This window comes from Mobula hypostoma, chromosome 1 (genome assembly GCF_963921235.1).
Source record: "Mobula hypostoma chromosome 1, sMobHyp1.1, whole genome shotgun sequence".
NCBI lineage: Eukaryota > Metazoa > Chordata > Chondrichthyes > Myliobatiformes > Myliobatidae > Mobula > Mobula hypostoma.
The window spans coordinates 127,462,270-127,485,031 of record NC_086097.1 but is presented as its reverse complement, the minus strand read 5'-3'; the positions used below and the strand labels follow the sequence as shown (position 1 = coordinate 127,485,031).

Sequence of the window (22,762 nt, the reverse complement as noted above, 5' to 3'; positions counted from 1 at the left end):
CCCCCTGCTGGCTGTCCACTGCCCAGCCTGCGAGATGCAGCGAATCACAGGGCGTTTTGCAGCAGTAGACATATTAAACCAATGGCTGAAGCCCTTACATCTCCTCACTAATTGGTGCGGGAGAAACTATCGACCAGCCATGGAGGGAGGTCATTGCATCGGATGAGGCGTCGTAAGGTGTTGGCTGGGCGAACCCATCAGGAAGCGCGCACCATGGAAGAAAGAATAAGTAGCTTTGGGGAAAGACCGGAGCTGAAGGAGGGGAGCGACTTACGTGACGGAACGGGGCCGCGGATCGCCCGGCCCCCACCCCGATTCTTCCGACCGGAGTGGCTCCAGCGGTAGATCAGCTGACGGGAAAAGCCCCGAGGATGGAGCGCGCGCGGAGAGGTCAGAGAGCGAGTGGGATGGGGATAGGGGGAGGGTCAAGGGTTAGGTTTAGGAGACGCTCGGGGTCAGGGGACAGTACTTACCGAGACAGGGGGGCGATCCTGGGGCCAGAGGCTGTGGGATCTCCAGGGTTAAGAGGTTGTTTTCGGGGCCGGGGTAGATTCATGGGGAGGCGGGTGGATCAGAGAAAGTTCCTGAGGGCAGAAGCCAGGAGCGGGGGGCAGGGGGCAGGAAGCAGATGACCCTGGGGTTGACCATGGATCCAGGCTTCCCCCTGGCCTGCGTTCAGTGTAACTTTATCAGAACTCTTCTTTGGTTTTTCAGACCTGAGTGAGGTTTACTCCAGACTGTTCGACCACAGGCCCGTTGTCCAGGCTGAAATCCGATATTTTGTTAAGGAGTTTGAGGTCAGTATCTTCGGTGAACCCTGTGTGTTCCTCTCTTGCACTGGACTGGAATCTTTTGAAATTGGAATTGGTATTGTTATTGCCACATGTACCAAGGTACTGTGAAGATCGTAGTCCAGACATCCCACCCTGCAAAAACTCATTTCAGGGAGGTAGCACCATCAATTTGTGGGAGACTTCCGGGAGAGGTGGGATGTCTGCAATAGAGTAGCTCCTTAACAGCTGGCCAGCTAGTTTAAATAACATTAGCTATGCTAATGAACGAATGACACCTGTTAAACTCACCTCAACATGTCTTTTACAGTCTTAACCCACCATGGGCAATAGAAAAGTCACTGTTGCAAACAGTGCAGCGAGCAACACTGTCATTATTTTTGACCCCTATTAGGCATAAGGGTACACTTTAGTGTAGTCTGGGGTGACATACGTTTTATATTTTCTTTTTTTGGAACACTCTACCATGGCGTGCGCGCGCTCTCTCTCTCTCTCTCTCTCTCTCTCTCTTTCTCGCTTGCTCACTCTCAAAAAAATCGATTTCTGGGATATATATAATTTGTGTGCATCAGGGAGCCACTATCAATATGCAGGAGACTCCCGGAACTTCCAGGAGGGGTGGGATGTCTGGTAGTCTTGCACACCATCCAGGCACGTCCTTTCAAAACATAAGCAGGTCGAGGTAGTGTAAGGGGAAAGTATTAAAAAAACATAGTGCATAAACAGGAGAAAATCTGCAGATTCTGGAAATCCAGAGTAACACACGCACACACAATGCTGGAGGAATTCAGCAGGTCAGGCAGCTTCTATGGAGATGAATAACCAGTTGATGTTTTGGGCCGAGACCCTTCAGCAGGACTGTGCGGGGAAAGTTCAGTGCAGGCAGACGATATGGTGCAAGGCCATTGTGAGGTCAGGAGCAGGAGTGGCACGATAGCGTTGCAGCTGACGTAACGCTTTGCCGCGCCGTTTGCAAGATTGGTGTTCCACTCCCACCGCTGCCTGTAAGGAGTTTGTAGGATCTCCCTGTAACCACGTGGGTTTCTCCGGGTGCTCCGGTTTCCTCCCACATTCCAAACACGTACGGCCTGGTAAATTGTGGGCTTGTGATCTTGATGCTAGAAGTGTGCACCCAGCCCATCCTTGGATTGTGTTGCTCGTTTCGCATTTCACCCTATGTCACTGTGTACGTGGGACAAGTGAAGCTAACCTTTGTCTTTAATTTACAGGAGGTTTTTTTTTAACCACTTGCTGTCTTTGTCCCCAACCACAGACTGTGCAGCTTATGTTACTCTTAATTACAACACCAGCGTGCACTCCCACAGTGCTGTCGATGCCCCTTTGCTGATCTTTGTGTCTGGGTCAGAACCCGGTACTCTCTGTGTTTGACAGGGCACATTGTGGAGTTCACTGCCTGATGTGTCTCTGCAGATTCAGTAGTCGCTTTCAAGAGGATTGTTGATGAGAACTGGAGAAGTAAAGGCTGTAGGGATCTGGGGGAAAGAGCAGAGAGATGGTAACTGATGGAGGAGGTTTGTAAAAGTTCGATGTCTCCTTCCTTGGACAGAACTTGATCCCTCTGAAGATGGGAGCGGCTTTCCTGTGTGTCGTTGGTCTTGTGTGTCTCAGTCAAATCTCTTCCTCATCTGCCTTTACTCCAGCTCTCCAGCATAATCCAATAGCCAAAGTCTCTCATCCCTTCTTCTGAGCCCTCACATATCCTTCCTAATTTAATTAGACGTGAAACTCTAGTTTTACCAACACCATTATTGTTTGCAATTTAATTTCCCTGCTTTTGTGTATAAGGTGCATTCGTCACTGCTACAGACAGCCAACAATGATTGAACTATTGGCTGGAGGGGTCTCAGTGGGGTGAGCGGTGGCATCTGTGGGAAAGGAGCTGTCAATGTTTTTAGACTCAGATTTCAGGATTAGCAGTCTCTTGTGTTGCCCTTATGGCAACTCACGGATTTCCCCTAAAGTCTGTCCCCTAAATCTGTGTCCTGTGCTGACTACTGTAAAATTTAGGCCACTTCACGAGGTATGGATAATAATTCTTTCTGCCTACAAATTAGTGACCCTGGTTCCTGTGACTCTGGGTTCCTCACACATCCATAGTTAGGTGAATGGTCACGGTTCTTTTATTGATTCACTTGTTCATTACGATACAACGCAGAATAGGCCCTTCGAGCCGTGCCACCCAGCAGTCCCCCGATTTAATCCTAGCCTCATCACAGGACCGTTTGCAACAACCAATTAACCTACCTACCGGTACGCCCTTGGACTGTGGGAAGAAACCCGAGCACCCGGAGGAAACCCACACGGTCACAGGGAGCACGTACAAACTCCTTACAGGCACCAGAGGGAACTGAACCCGGGTCACTGGTACTGTAAAGCGTTGTGCTAACCACCACACTACCGTGCTGTTCTCGGAGGGAAGCCTTAAAACTAGAGAACGTGTTTTTAAGATGAAAAGAGGAAATATTTTAATGGAAACAGAGGAGCATGTTTTCCACACAGAGAATGATGGGTATCTATGGCAAACAGCCAGAGGAAGTGGTGGGTATCCTCATAACAAATCAAAAGGCATTTGGACAGGTGTACGGATAGAGGAGATGTAGAAGATTATGGACCAGGTGTACGCAAATGGGATTAGGTCAGGAAGGCATTCTGGTCAGTGTGGACGAGTTGGGCCAAAGGTGGTCTTCTGTGCTGTGATTCTATCCCAGTGACGTGAGTTAGAATGTTAATTTGCGGCAGTGTATTGTCCCCAAGTGTAGACGGAGAGAACTAAGGTACATGTGGATAAGAATAGGTTACAATCTGGGACTGACAGTGAAGGTCAGTGAGCCTTCTGTGACACAAGGAAATAAAGCAAGAATTAATTTAATAACTTTTAAGTCCCATGGTTTTACCGAGTGATCTCTCTCAGTTTGCACAAGCCCTTTCTGCCCCGCTGAACTGATTGCAGAAATTACTTTTTCCAGGACTGATCATTCAACGTCAAGGTGTCTCGTGCAAGATGGCTAACTTTTGCAGAATTTTTTAATAACTGTGGCCTTTCTCCCCCTGTCACCAAAGGTGAAGCGTGGCTTCCGAGAGCAAAGAGGGCTCGAGAACGTGAGCAAGACGATAGAGGAGCTCGGCAGCAAGTCCATTCCCAACGCCTGTGAGGCTCTGCAGAGCAACATTCCCACTGTTCTTCACAGGCGTAAGTCCAAAGTTTTCTCTCTCTATGCCCTCCCACTTCCCCTACCCCCCTTCCACTATCCTTTCCTCCTCCCCATTTAACCCCTCATCCCTTCCCCAGTCACCATCTCACTCCCCCTCCTCACCCCCCCCCCATCATTCCAGTGTCAGCTACTTACATGTTGGCAGTCTGAAGCTGAGCATAAGTATATGACAGTACACAGCACGTCAGACAGCCTCTGCAAAGAGAGAAATGGCCATCATGATTCACATCCACCCAGATAAAATTCCGGTTCATCAGAACCAGAGAAAGTTGAAGGTAAAACTTGTAAGATGCAGAGGAAGGCAGAAACAAAGTAGGGAATAAAAGGATAGGTTTCGATACGAGGGAAGACGATAGATTGAACGATGAAAGGAGTGCGCTGAAAGAGGCTGCAAAAGGTTTCTGGTGGATAATGTGACATGAAGAAACTAGAAAAGAACATAAAAATCAAACATATGTTTGAAATTACCAGAAGCAAACTAACTGCGAATGTAAGATATGTGAAAAGAAAAAGATTGCATAGCTAGTTATCTGAAATTGTTGTATCGGATCTAAATTGTCATATATCCCCGGGTGCAATAAAATTCCTTGCTTGCATGACGCTCACCAAGTGTACGGCACGTGGTGGTAGTACATTTCACAGTAAATACAGTGAGCACAAAACAACAGATTGATTAACAATTGCGGTGCAGTCTGAGCACTGCAAACGTAAATGCTAAAGTAACAGTAAGAGAGATAGAATTAAGAGCCTAAGAACGTGGAAACACCACTGGGAAAGGGTCAAGAAAGAGATTATTAGCTCAGCAGTAAGGAGGAAGCAGCTGTTCCTAAGTTCGCTCATCCAGTTTCCTTTATCTTCTCCCAGAAGACAGAAGAGAGAACAGTGCAGGGCCAGGGTGGGAAGCTCCTTGACAATACCACCAGCTTGCTTTTTTTTTTGAAGCAAAACACCATGGAAGTGGACTGGATGGATAGAAGATACTGAGGCCCAGAGACTGTAATGGTCTCAGTTGTAATACAAGACTTTTTTATTATACCATTTGAATTCAGAAGCCCAGAAATAGGAAGATAATACAGTTTAGCACTTGGCTGAGGAGATGATGCATGCAGGAGAGCTTCAGATTTTTGGATCATTGGGCTATCTTCCAGAGAAAGTGAGACTTGTGTAGATGGGATGGATTGCACCTGAACCTGAGGGGCTCACTGGGCACCTGTAGGAAGGTTTGTTTGTGCTAGAGTTGCAGGGTGGAAACCACACTACCTGGGTGAATAGAGGGGTGGTTATGGGGAATGATGTTACAAAGACAGGAGTCAAAAGTTACAACATACATCAAAGTTGCTGGTGAACGCAGCAGGCCAAGCAGCATCTATAGGAAGAGGTGCAGTCGACGTTTCAGGCCGAGACCCTTCGTCAGGACTAACTGAAGGAAGAGTGAGTAAGGGATTTGAAAGCTGGAGGGGGAGGGGGAGATGCAAAATGATAGGAGAAGACAGGAAGGGGAGGGATAGAGCCAAGGGCTGGACAGGTGATAGGCAAAAGGGGATACGAGAGGATCATGGGACAGGAGGTCCGGGAAGAAAGACAGGGTGGGGGGGTGACCCAGAGGATGGGCACGAGGTATATTCAGAGGGACAGAGGGAGAAAAAGGAGAGTGAGAGAAAGAATGTGTGCATAAAAATGAATAACAGATGGGGTACGAGGGGGAGGTGGGGCCTTAGCGGAAGTTAGAGAAGTCGATGTTCATGCCATCAGGTTGGAGGCTACCCAGACGGAATATAAGGTGTTGTTCCTTCAACCTGAGTTTGGCTTCATCTTTACAGTAGAGGAGGCCGTGGATAGACATGTCAGAATGGGAATGGGATGTGGAATTAAAATGTGTGGCCACTGGGAGATCCTGCTTTCTCTGGCAGACAGAGCGTAGATGTTCAGCAAAGCGGTCTCCCAGTCTGCGTCGGGTCTCACCAATATATAAAAGGCCACATCGGGAGCACCGGACGCAGTATGTCACCCCAGTCGACTCACAGGTGAAGTGATGCCTCACCTGGAAGGACTGTTTGGGGCCCTGAATGGTGGTAAGGGAGGAAGTGTAAGGGCATGTGTAGCACTTGTTCCGCTTACACGGATAAGTGCCAGGAGGGAGATCAGTGGGGAGGGATGGGGGGGACGAATGGACAAGGGAGTTGTGTAGGGAGCGATCCCTGCGGAATGCAGAGAGAGAGGGGGAGGGAAAGATGTGCTTATTTCCAGCATCTGCAGAATTCCTGTTGTTTGCGTTTAAATTCACTACTGCGAAGCCTCTTCCGGTGATGCCTACACCGAAGAAGTTTAGATCCTCTCTTCGACAGGAGTTCAGTGAAACCATCTCTCACTGCTCCCATCTGTAATTTCTTCGGCTCTTCAACTTTTCGACCACACTTTGACTCAGACTCGCTATCACAGCCATATATCCTTTCTTGGAACGTGCCTCCGTCGCCAACTTACTCCAGTTGGCTTTAGGATTCGTTTCCAAGCCTCTCAATTTGGACCTTCTGAGGATCCCAGGTACTCACATTTTATTGACTCTGCCTCTCGCCGCTTCTCCCGTCAAGCTCTGAAGGCGATGCTCTCCGCCATGAGGAGGTACTTGGTGTCCCTATCCCAGACCCTTCCATACCTTCGGGACACTTTCTTCGCCGTCTGTAATGGTCCTACCCGTTATTTCATCCTCCGTCGGATTCACGCCTGCAATCGCCGTTTTTTTGACTTTGTCATGTTAGGCAAAGATCGCAAGATCCTACATCTACGGACTCCAGAGCCTGCCGGCCCTGACGCTAGCAGGCATGAACTTCAGATTGCGGCACCTGCCATTGATCTCGGCGGCTCCAACACCTCAGGGCATATTCAAAATCCGGACTCCAGCAACGACCATGGACACCTTCACAGCGATTGCGCAACCACCAACTGCGACTCCAGCCTTGAGCTCCAGGCCGGGTCTTCAAGTGCTGCTGTTGTGACTCCCGTCTCCCCTTCCCCCACCACCACTCCACAGCCCCGTCTTCCTCAGATCCCACCGTCAACTCCTGGGCCCTCAGAGGCTCCATCTTCCTCTCACCCCAACCCTCCCCTCTCCATTGACACCCCCAGCCTCCCCCCTCCGATCCCAGCTCTCATCCGTGCCGGGTCTTTACCATCCCCTCCGACCTTCAACTGTCGGAGGCAGAACGCTCTGTTCTCAGTAAGGGCCTCACGTTTGTCCCCCTTCGCCCACACCTCAGCGAGTTCCGTGTTCGCCACGATGCGGAACTTTTCTTCCGCCGTCTCCATCTCCGAGCCTACTTCTTCGGCAAGGACTCTTCCACCCCCACCGAGGACCCCTTCTCCCGTCTTCAACCCTCCTCTTCTTCATGGACACCCCGCTCTGGTCTTCTGCCTGCTCTGGATCTCTTTATTGCTAACTGCCGACGGGACATCAACCGTCTCGACTTCACCGCACCTTGTCCCCATTCCAACCTCACTCCTTCGGAACGCTCTGCTCTCCACTCTCTCCGCACTAATCCTAACCTTATTATTAAACCCGCTGATAAGGGGGGTGCTGTTGTAGTCTGGCGTACTGACCTCTACCTTGCCGAGGCACACCGACAACTCGCGGATACCTCCTCTTATTTACCCCTCGATCGTGACCCCACTAAGGAGCACCAGGCCATTGTCTCCCACACCATCACTGACTTTATCCGCTCAGGGGATCTCCCATATCCACTGCTACCAACCTTATAGTTCCCACACCCCGCACTTCCCGTTTCTACGTCCTACCCAAGATCCACAAACCTGCCTGTCCTGGCCGACCTATTGTCTCAGCTTGCTCCTGCCCCACCGAACTCATTTCTGCATACCTCGACACTGTTTTATCACCCCTTGTTCAATCCCTTCCGACCTATGTTCGTGACACTTCTCACGCTCTTAAACTTTTCGATAATTTTAAGTTCCCTGGCCCCCACCACTTTATTTTCACCATGGATGTCCAGTCCTTATATACTTCCATCCCCCATCAGGAAGGTCTCAAAGCTCTACGCTTCTTTTTGGATTCCAGACCTAATCAGTTCCCCTCTACCACCACTCTGCTCCGTCTAGCGGAATTAGTCCTTACTCTTACTAATTTCTCCTTTGGCTCCTCCCATTTCCTCCAAACTAAAGGTGTAGCTATGGGCACCCGTATGGGTCCGAGCTATGCCTGCCTTTTTGTTGGGTTTGTGCAACAATCTATGTTCCGTGCCTATCCTGGTATCTGTCCGCCACTTTTCCTTCGCTACATCGACGACTGCATTGGCGCTGCTTCCTGCACGCATGCAGAACTCGTTGACTTTATTAACTTTGCCTTCAACTTTCACCCTGCCCTCAAGTTTACCTGGTCCATTTCCGACACCTTTCTAGATCTTTCTGTCTCTGTCTCTGGAGATAGCTTATCCACCGATGTCTACTATAAGCCTACTGACTCTCACAGCTATCTGGACTATTCCTCTTCTCACCCTGTCTCTTGCAAAAACGCCATCCCCTTCTCGCAATTCCTCCGTCTCCGCCGCATCTGCTCTCAGGATGAGGCTTTTCATTCTAGGACGAGGGATATGTCTTCCTTTTTTAAAGAAAGGGGCTTCCCTTCCTCCACTATCAACTCTGCTCTTAAACGCATCTCCCCCATTTCACGTACATCTGCTCTCACTCCATCCTCCCACCACCCCACTAGGAATGGGGTTCCCCTGGTCCTCACCTACCACCCCACCAGCCTCCGGGTCCAACATATTATTCTCCGTAACTTCCGCCACCTCCAACGGGAATCCCACACTAAGCACATCTTTCCCTCCCCCCCCCTCTGCATTCCGCAGGGATCGCTCCCTACACAACTCCCTTGTCCATTCGTCCCCCCCATCCCTCCCCACTGATCTCCCTCCTGGCACTTATCCGTGTAAGCGGAACAAGTGCTACACATGCCCTTACACTTCCTCCCTTACCACCATTCAGGGCCCCAAACAGTCCTTCCAGGTGAGGCATCACTTCACCTGTGAGTCGTCTGGGGTGACATACTGCGTCCGGTGCTCCCGATGTGGCCTTTTATATATTGGTGAGACCCAACGCAGACTGGGAGACCGCTTTGTTGAACATCTACGCTCTATCCGCCAGAGAAAGCAGGATCTCCCAGTGGCCACACATTTTAATTCCACATCCCATTCCCATTCTGACATGTCTATCCACGGCCTCCTCTACTGTAAAGATGAAGCCACACTCAGGTTGGAGGAACAACACCTTATATTCCGTCTGGGTAGCCTCCAACCTGATGGCATGAACATCGACTTCTCTAACTTCCGCTAAGGCCCCACCTCCCCCTCGTACCCCATCTGTTACTCATTTTTATGCACACATTCTTTCTCTCACTCTCCTTTTTCTCCCTCTGTCCCTCTGAATATACCTCTTGCCCATCCTCTGGGTCAACCCCCCCCCCTTGTCTTTCTTCTCGGACCTCCTGTCCCATGATCCTCTCGTATCCCCTTTTGCCTATCACCTGTCCAGCTCTCGGCTCTATCCCTCCCCCTCCTGTCTTCTCCTATCATTTTGGATCTCCCCCTCCCCCTCCAACTTTCAAATCCCTTACTCACTCTTCCTTCAGTTAGTCCTGACGAAGGGTCTCGGCCTGAAACGTCAACTGCACCTCTTCCTATAGATGCTGCTTGGCCTGCTGCGTTCACCAGCAACTTTGATGTATGTTGCTTGAATTTCCAGCATCGGCAGAATTCCTGTTGTTTGAGTCAAAAGTTGAGCAGGATAGGAATAATGTTCTGAGCTGTGTCTATTTCAATGCCAAGAGTTCTGTAGGTAAGGCGGATGTGCTTAGAGCATGGCTCAGCACGTGGAATTATGACATTGTAGCCATTACTGAGACTTGGTTGTCGGAGGGGTAGGACCGGCAGCTCAGTGTTTTTGGGCTCCATTGTTTTAGACATGTTAGCCTGGAGGGGTTGGGCGGGGGTGGTGGGTGTAGCATTACTAGTCAAAGAAAATGTCACACAGCTCTTAGCCGGGACAGAATGTAGGTCCCAACTACAAAAAGTGTGATACTGGATCAATGTTAGGGAACAAGGCAGGACAAGTGACAGAAGACGCTTTGTAAGGAGACACTTTGGGTCTAGTGATCATAATTCCATTAGTTTTAAGGTAATTAGGGAGGAGTGGTCTGGTCCTCAGGTTGAGATTCTAAACTGGCGAAAGACCAAAGATTGGGACCGGTTGTTTTCTGGAAAAGGCATAATTGGTAAGTAGGATGCCTTCAAAAGTGAAATTTTGAGAGTACAGAGTTTGCATGTTCTTGTTAGAATAAAAGGAAAGCCAAACGGGTTTTGGAAACCTTGGTTTTCAAGAGATATTAAGGCCCTGGTTAAGGAAAAGAAGGAGGTGCATAGCGGGTATGGGCAGGCAGGAATAAATGAGGTATTTGAGTATAAGAAAAGCAAGAGAAGACTTAAGAGGGAAATCAGGAGGGATAAAAGAAGGTTTGAGGTTGCTCTGGCAGACAAGGTGGAGGAGAATCTAAGGGTTTCTGGAGATACTATAAGGAAAAGGATAGCAAGGGAAAAATTGGTCCTCGTGAAGAAAAATGTGGTCATCTCTTCATAGAACCGAAACAGCTGAGGAGATCATAAATAGATTTGTGCATCTCTATTTGCCGGGGAGACAGACGCAGAGTCGATAGACTGAGGCAAAACAGCAGTGAGATCTTGGACCATATATAGATTACAGAGGAGGTGCTTGCTGTCTTGAAGCACGTTAGGGTGGATAAATCCCCAGAGCCTGACAAGGTCTCCCTTTTGCCATGTGGGACACTAATGCAGAAATTGCAAGGGCCCTAGCAGAGATATTTCAAATATCCTTAGCCATGAGCGAAGTGCTGGAGAACTGGAGGATTGATAAACCTGTTCTGTTGATCAAGAGTGGCTCTTCGAATAAGCCAGCAAATTATAGGATGCTGAGCCAAACATTTGTAATGGGTAAATTATTGGAAGGTATTCTAAAGAACCAGATTTATAAGCATTTAGATAGACAGAGCCTGATGAGGGGCAGTCAACGTGTTGTGTCGAACCAATCTTACAGAGTCTTTTAAGGATATTACTGGGAAAGTTAATGAAGGAAAGGCATTGGATATTATCTACACAGACATTAGCAAGGCTTTGATGAGGTCCCAGGTGGGAGGCTGTCAAGAAGGATCAGTTGCTTTGCATTCAGGATGAAGTAGTAAATAGTACTCGACATTGGCTTTATGGGAGAAGTCAGAGAATGGTTGTAAATGGTTGCCTCTCAGACTGGAGGCCTGTGACTGGTGGTGTGCTGGGTCCACTGTTGTTTGTCATCTATATCAACGATCTAGATGATAATGTGGTTAACTGGATCAGCAAATTTGTGGATGACAACGAGGTTAGGGATATAGTGGACAGTGAGGAAGACTATCAAAGTTTGCAGCAGGATATGGACCAACTGGCAAAATGGGCTGAAAAATGGCAGGTGGAATTTAATGCAGACAATTATAAGCTGTTGCACTTTGGGAGGACAAACTAGGGTAGGACTACAAGTGAACAGGGCACTGAGGAATGGGGTAGAACAAAGGGATATGGGAATACAGGTTCATAATTGCTTTAACATGGTGTCTCGGGTAGATAATGTCGTAAAGAGAGGCTTTGGCACATTGGCCTTCATAAATCAAAGTACTGAGTTTAGAAGTTGGGATGTTATGTTGAAGTTGAATAAGATGTTGGTGAACCTTAATTTAGAGTATTATGTGTAGATCCGATCACCTACCTACAGGAAAGATCAATAAGATTGAAAGAGTGCGGAGAGAATTTGGGTGAGACTAGAATTAGTGGTCATAGGCTAAGGGTGAAAGGTGAAATATTCAAGGGGAACCCGAGGGAGAATTCTTCATTCACAGTGGTGAGAGTGTGAAACAAGCTGCCAGTGGAAGTGGAGAATCTGGGTTGGGTTTCAATACTTAAGAGAAAGGTGGATGGGTGGGTTATGGAGGGCTATGATTAGGTGCAGGTTGATGGAACTAGGCAGTATAACAGTTCAGCACAGAGTCGATGGGTCAGTTTCTGTGCTATAGTGTTCTATGACTACAATTTGAGCTTTCTTGGAAGGCAATTATTTGACCCAATGAACCATTAAGTGAATCAACTCTTGTCTTTTGTCCTTTGTGAAAGATATTTGATGAACTCTTTACAGTAAAACTTCTTTGGAACCACCTGAAAAACCATTGGACCAGTTCAGCAGTAATACTCAAACTGTTCCTTTGCTGTTCACTTTGTTCAAGCAGAATGCAGCAGAAAGTTCGAAAACAGAAGTTGCCCGACACTTTTGTGCGCCCCTGAAGAGCTGACTTTGTGAACATTCTGGTATCAAAATAGATGGATCGAGTGGGTGCCACAAAATAGAACTTCCCATCCCACTCCACTTGTCCCCTTTCTCCCCCTCACCGCACCTCTTTGACACTGCACTGTGAATTCCAACAAACTCTTCTTTCCAAAAAAGGGTTTTCTAAGCTCAGCCTACGGCCTATAGCCAAAACTACTGTACTTCCGACCTTTAGGTAGCAACCTCTGTTCTAACTATCACTATCACTGAGCAAACTTGTGGGCCTAAAGATAGATAGACGGGTCCCCTGGTCTTGTTTTAATGCATAACAGGGTACTGAAAGAAATGGCAGAGGATCTAGTTGAGGCTTTGGTGATCATTTACCAAAATCCTCTGGATTCTGGGCAGGCCCTGGCAGATTGGAAGAAGGTGAATGTCACGCCACGGTTCAAAAAAATGTAGGCAAAAGGCGAGTAGCTATCGACCAGTTAGTTTAACATCTGTAGTTGGGAAAATGCTTGAAGCTATCATTAAAGAAGAAATAGCAAGGCATCTGGGAAAGAAATGGACCCATCAGGCAGACGCAGCATGGATTCAGCAAAGCTGGGTCCTGTTATGGGGAAAAGGCAGGCAGGTGGAGATTCCATGGCCAGATCAGCCATAATTTTATTGATGGCGGAGCAGGCACAATGGACCAGGTGGCCAACTCCTGCTCCTGTTTCTCATGTTCTATCAAGGCAAATGGTGGGAAGTTGGCCTTTGTTGCTAGAGGGATTGAATTTAAGAACAGGGAGGTTATGCGGCAACTGTGCAGAGTACTGGTGAGGCCACATCTGGAGTACTGCGTGCAGCTCTGGTCTCCTTACTTGAAGTATATACTGGCTTTGGAGGCAGTGTAGAGGAGGTTCACCAGGTTCATTCCAGAGATGAGTGGGTTATACTATGGGGAGGGTTTGAGTAGCCTGAACTATACTCACTAGAATTCAAAAGGATGAGAGAAGATCTTGTAGAAACATATAAAATTATAAAAGGGATAGATAGAGGCAGGAAAGTTGTTTCCACTGGTAGGTGAAACTAGAACTAGGGACATAGCCTCAAAATCCGAGGGAATAAGTTTAGGGTGGAGATGGGGAGGAACTGCCTTTCCCAAAGAATGGTGAATCTGTGGAATTCTCTGCCCAATGAAGTAGTGGAGGCTACCTCAGTAAGTATATTTAAGACAAGGTTGGATAGATTTTTGCATAGTAGGGAAATTAAGGGTTATGGAGAAAAGGCAGGTGGGTGGAGATGTGTCCATGGTCAGATCAGTCATGATCTTATTGAAAGGCAGTGCAAGCTAGATGGGCCAGCTGGCCTACTCCTGCTCCTATTTCTTATGTTCTGGTGATGAGGCCTTTTTTTGCCCAGCTTCACAGATGTAATGTGGAAGCAGGTTTGCGGGTTTGGTCGGTGAGGCAGAAGACACTAATTATGAATAAGCATATTAATCATTTATTTACAAACCGTAAAAAATTCGACCAAACACTTGTTCCAAGTTACACAAACGACAAAGCTAAATATTCAGCAAACAGATACTCAGCTAAGAGTGCACCCGCCTTTTAAGTCTGGAGCATACTTTCCCAATGCATGTGTGGTGCATACCCTGGGGACAGAGGGATAAGGAGCAAGCATCTCACATATGCTAATTTTATACCCCTGAGGTACTTGGAACCAGACACTAGGTGCTGGCCAACGAACTAGTGGAAAAGAGCGGCTGCAACTTTCAGGTGGGAATTGGCTTTCGACTGGCAAACAAGCCACATCTCCACGTGACAAAGGATACATACTGTCCTAAATGCAGCAAATCACTGGAAGCTTGTCAGTTCTGTAATGTGCGAAAAAAGTTAGTTCAAATGGGGAACTCCCAAGTGACTAAGTTGTGTCTGGTTGCAGTCCTTGTACCTGTACTGTTTTGGTTCATGTTCTGGTCACAGCCCTTTTCAGCAGTCCCATCACTCAGTGAGAATTTCTCACTTCAGTGGCGTCCTGCCAAACAGAAATTTCACTCCTAGTGCTTCTCCCTAATCAAAGTAGATTTTATTGTCATGTGCGCAAGTACATGTATGTCCTGGTGCGATGGAAAAACTTGCTTGCAGTAGCATAACAGATACATGGCATCAGAAACACAAATTAAGCATAAGTTATACAAGAAATAAAAACAAAATCCATTGTAGTGCAAAGTGCATGGTGTTGCTCTAGATGGTGTTGAGGGTTGTGCGAGTTGGTCGGAGAAGCAAGCGTTTGAAGAGAAATGGCTGTTTTTGAACCTGGTGGTGTGGAACTTCAGATTTCTGTACCCCCTGTCTGATGATAACTGCAAGGTGATGGTGCAGCCCAGATGGTGGGGATCTTTGGTGATGGATGTTGCTATCCTGAGCAGCTCTTTCTGTAGGTACTTGGGAAAGCTCACAAGGTTTACACTCTTTGTTTTTCAGTGGAAACTGCAAACCAGATTGCAAACAGGATCCAGCAGAAAGAACAGGAGGCAGACCAGGTCGGTACCACAGAACTAAGCAATCTCACTCCAAGTTTAAGCATAAGAACACGGTAAAATGGGAGTAGGAACAGGCCTCTTGGCTCCACAAGCTTACCTCACCATTGAATATGATCATGACTGATCTCAATCCCTCTTCTGCGCCAGTTTCCATAACCCCTCAGTTCCTCTATCTTTCAAATATTTATCTGTTTAAATATATCAAATGATCCGAGTTCAATCACCCTTGGAGCGGAGATTTCCAGAGAGTTTGAGAGAGAAAATCTCCAGGCACCTCAGTTTTAAATGACTGACTCATTCACCATTCAATAAGATCATGGCTGATCTGGCTGTGGAGCCAGCTCCACTTACCTGCCTTTTCCCCATAGCCCTTAATCACCTACAGTGCAAAAATCTATCTAACTGTGTTTTAAGTATATTTAATAAGGCAGTATCTGCTGCTTCCCTGGGTAGAGCATTCCACATATTCACTACTCTCTAAATCCACTCCCCTGAATCTTGAGACTATGCCCTCGAACCCTGGTCTCACCTACCATTGGAAACAACTTTCCCACTTTTATCTTATTTATTCCTTTCATAATTTTATATGTTGCTGTAGGATCCCTTCATTCTTCTGAATTCCAGTGAGCATAGTCCCAGGTGAATCAATCTCCAATCATGTGCTAACCTCCTCATCTCTGGAATCACCATGGTGAGCATCCTCTGCACTGGCAACAAAGCCAGTGAATTTTTCCTCAAGTAAGGAGACCAGGACCGCACACAGTTCTCCAGATGTGTCGTCACCAGTTTTTACAGTTGCAGCAAAACTTCAGTCTTTAGCAATGACCAATATTCAATTTATCTTTTTTTGATAAGGTGTTGCACCCACAAACTAACCTTTTGAAATTCATGTCCAAGCATTCACAAGTCCCTTTGCACAACAGCATCCTGTGAGCTTTCAATAATCTGATCTTCTATTTCTCCTTCCAACGTGGATGACCTCGCATTTACCAACATTTTACTCCATCTGGCGCACCCTCGCCCACTCACTTAACCAATCTATATCTCTCTGCATCCTCCACAGTTTGCTTTTCCACTCAATTTAGTGTCATCAGAAAACTTAGATCACTACACTCAGTCCCCTCTTCCAAATGGTTAACATGCACAGTTGAAAGAAAGTTTGTGAACCCTTTGCAATTACTGGTTTTCTGCGTTAATTGCTCATAAAATGTGATCTGATCTTCATTTAAGTTACAATAATAGACAAGCACAATCTCCCTAAACTAAAAGTTGCACACAAACATTTGTACTACTTTTTGTCAATACTGAGTACACCATTTAAACAATCACAGTCTAGGTTCAAAATAGAGTGTGAACCTCTGGGGTAATACCTTCTACAAAAGCCATTTGGAGTCAGTTGTTCCACGCAATTAGATGAGCTAGAAGGTGTGCATTGTAGAGGTGCCCTGCCCTATAAAAAAAAGGCACACAAAGTCTGGTTACTGAGAAAGCCTGCTCTTCTCAAGAAAGATCTGTCTGTGTGCACCATGCCTCGATCAAAACAACATTCAGATACCTTAGAAGAAGAATTGTAAAGATGCATGAAGCTGGAAAATGCTACAAAAGCATTTCTGAAGACTTGAGTCCACAGTAAGAGAAATTGTCTACAAATGGAGGAAATTTAGTGCTGTTGCTACTCTCCCTAGGAGTGGGTATCCTGTAAAGATCACACCAAAGATACAACGGCAGTGCTGAAGGAAATGAAGAAAAACCCAAGGGTAACAGCAAAAGACCTGCAGAAATCTCTAGAACTTTTTAAAGTTTCTGTTCATATGTCCACTATAAGAAAAAAACTGCACAAGAATAGTGTTCATGAAAGGACTCTAAGGAGAAAACCACGGCTCTCCAAAAAAAAATTGCTGCAATCTCAGGTTTACAGAAGACCACTTAGATGTTCCACAACGCTTATAAGACAATGTTCTGTGGACAGATGAGACAAAACATTTTGGCAGAAGTGCACACCACTATGTTTGGAGGGAAAAGGGCAGTGCACACCAATGCCAAAACCTCATCCCAGCTGTGAAGCATGGTGGAAGGAGCACCATGATTTGGGGCTGCTTTGCTGCCTCAGGGCCTGGGACAGCTTGCAGTTGTTGAGGGAGCAATGAATTCAAATTTGTATCAAGACATTTTACAGGAGAATGTCAGGCTAGTGGTCCATCACCTGAAGCTTAATAGAAGTTGGATGATGCAACAAGACGATGATCCGAAACACAAGAGTAAATCAACAACAGAATGATTTTAAAAGAAAGAAAATTTGTGTTTTGGCATGGCCAACTCAGAGTCCAGACCTTAACCCAATTGTGATGCTATGGCATGACCTGAAGAGGGCTGTTCATGCAAGGTATTCCAGAAATATTGATGAACTGAAATAGTTTTGTATGGAGGAACGATCTAAAATTTCTCCTCTCGGTTGTGCAATTCTGATCAGCGGCTACAGGAAATATGTGATGGAGGTTATTGCTGCTAAAGGAGGTTCTACCAATTATTAAATACAAGGATTCATGTACTTTTTCTTGCCTGGACTGTGAGCAATTAGACAATGTGTTCAATAAAGACATGAAAAAAATATTTTTTGTGTGTTATTAGTTTAGGCAGATTGTGCTTGTCTATTATTGTGACTTAGATCAGACCACATTTTATGAGTAATTAATTCAGAAAACCAGGTAGTTGCTAAAGGTTTATAAACCTTTTCTTGCAGCTGTATATGGTGAACAGCTGTGAACCCAGCACCAACCCTATGTCACTGAGCACTGACTGCCAACCAGAGAAAACTTTTTTACCCCAACTTTATGCTTCCGTTGGTTACTCAGTCTTCTATCCATGCTTAATATGTTACCCAGCTCCATCCATCCTTATGAGAAAATTGTTTCATGCAGCACCTTATCAAATGCCTTCTAGAAATCCAAGGATACAGCGTCCATCTGCTTCCCTCTATCCACTCTGTTCATTACCTCCAATTCCAGTCATTTTGTCAAACAGGACCTGCCCTTCCTGAATCCACGCTGTGTCTGCCTGATGGAATAATTTCTATCTAGATGTCTCACTATTTCTTCCTTAATGATAGCTTCAAGCATTTTCCCAACTGCAGGTGTTAAGCTGACTTGCCTATAGTTTGTACTTTTTCCTACATCCTCCTTTTTAAAAAATAATGGTGTGACATTTGTTGTCGTCCAATCTGTTGGGACCTGCCCAGAGACAAGTGACTTTTGGCAAATGATGGCAAATGCCTCTAGTATAATTTCTGTCATTTCTTTCACTACATTGAGATGCATTCCATTGGGGGCAGGGGACTTGTCTACCTTTAGACCTGCTAGTTTGCTCAGCACTACCTCTTTAGTGACAGATTTGCATCAAGGTCCTACCTCCCAGCAGGTCCATAACATCTTCCTTTGGCATGTTAGATGTGTCCTCCACCGTGAAGACCAACACAGCCATTTCCGCCTTACCCAATTTTAATTCCACTTTCTCAATTTCCAAAGGATCTACGTTCACTTCAGCTATCCTTTTCCACTTTGTGAAAGCTTAACCCGATGAATTCTTCCAGCATTGTTTTGTTGGGTAAAATGTGTGTGGGATGAGCTGCCAGAAGAAGTGGTTGAGGCCTGTACTGTAACAACACGGATAGGAAAGGGTTAGCGGGATATGGGGCAAATGGGGCTAGCTTAGATAAATGGTTGGCGTGGACTATTTATGCCAAAGAGGATTTTTCTTCATGCTGTATGTCTACAACAGCAATGCAAGGCATGGTTAACCGTGCTTGAGTGCAACTTTATATTAATGTCTCTCGATTCTAAGTTGCGTTAGTTTCAGCCTTTGATACAATGTAGGCCTTAGTAATCGTGGTCCAAAGTGACAAGAAAAATAGAAGGGGGAAAAAAGCTTGCAGATAGATTACACTATTCACGTCATATGGGTCTCCCAAACTGATTTATTTTGATGTTTAATAACTTATCAAAAGTGACGTGCTTTCTAATTTTAAAAAAATGTATAAACTGGTGAGGGCATGCAGTGTTTATATGGAGTTTTACTGCCCTGGTTCCATCTTTAAAGATTTACTCCAAAGTAAAATTGGAGTAGAGAGAATATAGAAGTCTGAATAAATTCTGATGTTTTGTCTGTAGATTCTGTATTATTTGTCAGTATATCTCTGGGCTACTGATTAGAAAACCTGCCCCACATGTCGCAAGTTTAGCTGACTTATCTCCATTTTAATTAAACAAAGCACAACTTGGTGACCAAGAAAGTAATCTTGTGTTTCTATCAAACCAGCCAACCACACAGATTAATCCGTCATACAAACAAAGCACCCCTTCTGTTTACACTTGCCACTGTCTGAGGAAAGCTGCCAACATAATCAGAAACTCCTCACACCCCGGTTTTTCTTTCTTTCCTCCTCTCCCATTAGGCAGAAAGTACAAAAGTTTGAGAGCACAAACCACCAGTCTCGAGGAGATCTTCTGTCCCAATGTTCAGGCTCTTGAATGAACCTTTCGAGAAGATGAACTCTTCATCTTCCAGGCTTCCTTATTGTGACCCTTGAACTTTATTTGTGTACCTGCACTGCACTTGCTCTGCAATTAGAATATTGGATTCTGCATTCTGTTTTCTTTTCAGTACCTCGATATAATTTTGTATTGCATCATCTATCCGTATGGCACACAAAATAAAAGCTATTCACTGCACCTCATTACATCTGACGATAGTGATCCAATAATACAGAGCCCTTCAGTGGTAGATTGCTGTTCCTTCAACTCACAGTTATAGCAGGGTCAGTAAGATGCAGTAGATTCCAGTTAATTAGACTATCGGTTAATCTGGACAACTCTTAAAGAACAAAAATTAATTGGGAACATTGCCAGGATTCCCTCTGTTTACTTGGGGTGCTGTGCTGCTTAATTGGGGCAGGAGACTGAATAGGTTCCAACTAGCATCAATCACTTGTGTGGCTGCTAGATGCTACGTGGTGCTTAGAACGAACAGTTTTTAAGTAGCGTCAGTTGTCTGTACTTGTGTTCAAAAAGCAGTGATTCTTGTCACTGATAGTTAGCGAGAAATAATCAATAAGATAATTCTGAACTGTTTTGCTTACTGCATTTTCAATGGCCAAGAGTGAAAATGAAATGATTTCACCACTTTGACAAGTTAGGAACTATGAAGAATTTTTAAGGTATCAACAATCATCTTTAATGTTACAATAAAAATGAAGATTTGGGAGATGCAGTCATTGAAAGCATTGCATGAGGCCAGTCCATTATTTGCTCTAGGTTTCTACACTGATTTTGTTCATTGCGGACTCTTGATGAATTCCTCTTTAGTACCATTGATAATGTGCTAATTTATTCTGTATTTCATTTAAGTACATAGTTAGGTCAGCTGGTGGTGCAGTGAGATCAGTGCCGGGCTCAAGAACGGAGGTTCCCGAGTTCAATCCAGTGACAGACTGCCCCTGTGTGCGCTCTCCATCCACGCCGGGTTGATGTCGAGCTCGCAACTCGGCCTCGTAAAATAATACTGCAAAATGTCTGTGCAAGGAGTGGCCCCACACAGCCTTTCAAACTGCGCCTTGTAAGGCATGTAAATACCCGATGCTGGCCCGGCCTCTCAGGTCTGAGTCGACATCATTATCATCATCATCATCACATAATTTGTTTCTCAGTTTGTCTTTTTTATACCTTTCAAACTATTTCCATGAAGCTAATTGCGGTAGCTGCTTAATTGGGCCAAAATATACCTGTCCCGATGTGCCCCAATTAACCAGAATCAATTATATTTGCATTAATTTGAAAGGTATACTTTTTTTAAAAAAAGTATCACAAGCAATGCATACCCACTTTGCATATATTGTACCATTGGTAGGCCCTTTACTGATTAGGGACAATAACAGATGTTGTGTCCTAGCTGTCTACATGAGTCAGGGCAGTACGATATGGAGAGCAGGCTTTTGCTCATGCAGCAGGTTTTCCCTTTCTGCACAGCTGATGAATCCAAAGGAACGGCAGAGACTGATACAGTTTGGCACCACTGGCATCACAGGAGTTCTCAGCTAGCATTGAAGTCAACATAGGACTGTCTTAGGGACTCCAGCTCCAGATTTTTCCTCAGGGTTTACTCCTCAAGCCTTCCCAATAAGTGTGATGAGTGGGTATGCCCATAAAGCAGTGGAGGTTTGAAATCAGAATTTTTCTTCTAGATGAGCTGCCAACCATAGCTGACAAGCCTCATTTGCTCAAAGCAACTGGTTTTAAGGCACCTTTAACCCACCTTTTACCCACCTTTGCTCAGCTTCAACATCTGTAGAAATGGTTCTGCCAAGCTTAGTAGCTAAGCTATGCTTGAATGCCAGACTTCAGTCTTTTCGCACAGAAACTCTGCAACGGCTGCACTGATTAGGTACATCTCTCAGCACATAGTCTCACACCCTGGCAGGGCTGGTGAACGCAGTTGACTATACAGCAAATAAATCACAAATTGTTCCTTAAGCACGGTTGATAAAAGGAATGTTTGCTCATGAACTGTCAGGACACTCTGTAACATTGGGACCTGTTGGCATCTGCTTAATTGCATGTTTTCCTTTGCATTGCCTTCAGACTGACCGGCTGCAAGCCAGTAGAGAGAGGCGCAAGGCTGAATGGGAGGCCTTTGTGAAAGAGCAGCACCACAAAGCTGCCGAGGTGGAGGTGGAGCATACAAAAGCAGCTGATTGGCTGACTCAGCAGTACGCGGCAATGGAAAAGGACTTGGCAAAGTTCAAGACGTTCTGAGTGGTCCTCAAACTCAGACTCACCTTTTGGATGTGAGATTGGTGCTCGATGCTAAAACTGAAAACGGCAAGAGAGGAAAGTGAAGTGAAGTTATTCCATTCTCGAATTACTTTAAGAATGGGTGCAATACTGACTTCTGTCGTGTTTATGGTGGCTGAAGGAAATTATACGGCAAGTTCTCCAACACGCTGCAGCAGCAGACTTGTATACAATTACAGACCATCTATGCAAGCACTATGTGACATTATTTCTATAAAAACCTACAACCACCAACTGCAGTGCTTTGTCATTAATTGCACATATTCATTATGGATACATGGGTATTGAAAAATGATACTTAAAAGTTGGACTGGAACAAGAAATAAAATGCTAGAGGGAACAGCATTCCACCTTGCACTTAGATAAAGATAGACATGGAACTCCTATGCTCTCATGCAAATACTGTTTTCATCAATAATGGTAAAGTTACTGAATGGACAGGATTTATTTGCATTTGTAATGGCAAGGACTGATTACAGATAATGAACACAGCTTTATTTGTGAGAGATAATGTCCACAAATGTGACTGAATGTTTCAAGAGGATGGATGAGGTCAGGACAGTGGATGTTGTCTCTGTGGAACAAAAAACAATGCTGGAGGAAATCGGTGGGTCAAGCTGCGTCTGGAGAGAAATGAACAGTCGATGTTTCAGACACTTCATCTGGACTGAAAGGTAGAGAGGGAGATGGCCAGGCTAAAGAGGTGGCAAGCATTGTGTGGATCCAGGTGAGGAGGGAAGAGTGGAAATAGTGACAGAGGCTGTGAGGTGGGAGGTGGAGACAGCAAAGGGCTGAGGTGATGGAATGTGATTGAAAAGAAAGGTGGAGCATGGAGCCAAATAAATGAGGTGGGGAGGGCAGGAGGGGGCCCAATAGGAGGCATTTTGTTAAAAAAATTTTAGCAATTTTACGTGCTTCTTCCGATCTGCACATTAAAGTGTCCTGTTAACTTCATGGATTTCTCATGCCCACAATAGAGAAGGGGGGAAAAGCCTA

The 22,762-nt window shown here is 45.7% G+C and overlaps 1 protein-coding gene across 1 annotated transcript; it reads left to right on the top strand.

Moving 5' to 3' along the window:
- Positions 1-176: 176 nt before the first annotated feature.
- On the top strand, positions 177-22,025 carry bloc1s5 (biogenesis of lysosomal organelles complex-1, subunit 5, muted). The gene is made up of 5 exons (XM_063036948.1): positions 177-390; positions 715-797; positions 3,873-4,002; positions 14,866-14,924; positions 21,554-22,025. The coding sequence occupies exons 1-5, from the start codon at positions 372-374 to the stop codon at positions 21,725-21,727; spliced, it is 465 nt and encodes a 154-aa protein (XP_062893018.1). The 5' UTR covers positions 177-371; the 3' UTR covers positions 21,728-22,025.
- Positions 22,026-22,762: the final 737 nt, after the last annotated feature.